The following is a 590-nucleotide window of genomic DNA, read 5'->3' on the forward strand; positions in this document are numbered from 1 at the left end:
TCCAAAAAGGGCATGATAGTCACCTGTGTGTAGACTGGCGTCGCTCCGAACGCAAAGGCGACGAGAACGAAAAACATAATTTTCCTTTTGAATTTGGTGTTTATGTCACACATATTCGTACGACGTGAATCGCGTGGTTATTTTGTTTTCTTTTCTATCCCTCTCTCACCGGTTTTTTTTTCGTTTTTCCTATCCTTTGATCCGTTTCAGAAAACTATCGCTGGGTTATCGTATTTTGATAAAATATCATGATTTCATTCTCTCTTGTTTTATTAACTTATTCCTTACAATAACAAATATTTTCCTCCTAGATAGTCAGATTTAAACAAATCACACAACAGTACAGAAATAAAATGAGAAAATCAGCAAGTCAAAAGTATACTTCAACCCACAAATAAAAACTAAGTGAAATTTATAACCCAGCGGTCTCTCTCCCTCCCCGCGTCAACAAGAGAGAGCGTCAAATGAGCGACTGACAGCCTGATTCCGTCCTCGCCTGCTATTTACTACCTAACCGGATGTTAATTCTCATCTGCCTCTTTGTCCTGATAAATGACGGACATTTTGCCAATTACGGGCGATCAAAACCT

At 38.8% G+C, this 590-nt stretch overlaps 1 protein-coding gene across 1 annotated transcript in view; it reads right to left on the reverse strand.

Moving 5' to 3' along the window:
• LOC119587775 (MAM and LDL-receptor class A domain-containing protein 1-like) overlaps window positions 1–590 on the reverse strand; it is a gene marked incomplete in the record, with an annotated part of 15,935 nt that extends 15,345 nt beyond the window's left edge. Inside the window, 1 exon segment of the mRNA XM_037936466.1 lies at window positions 24–590. Within this exon segment, the coding sequence (XP_037792394.1) occupies window positions 24–113 (90 nt within the window).

Source organism: Penaeus monodon, chromosome 23 (genome assembly GCF_015228065.2).
Source record: "Penaeus monodon isolate SGIC_2016 chromosome 23, NSTDA_Pmon_1, whole genome shotgun sequence".
Taxonomy (NCBI): domain Eukaryota; kingdom Metazoa; phylum Arthropoda; class Malacostraca; order Decapoda; family Penaeidae; genus Penaeus; species Penaeus monodon.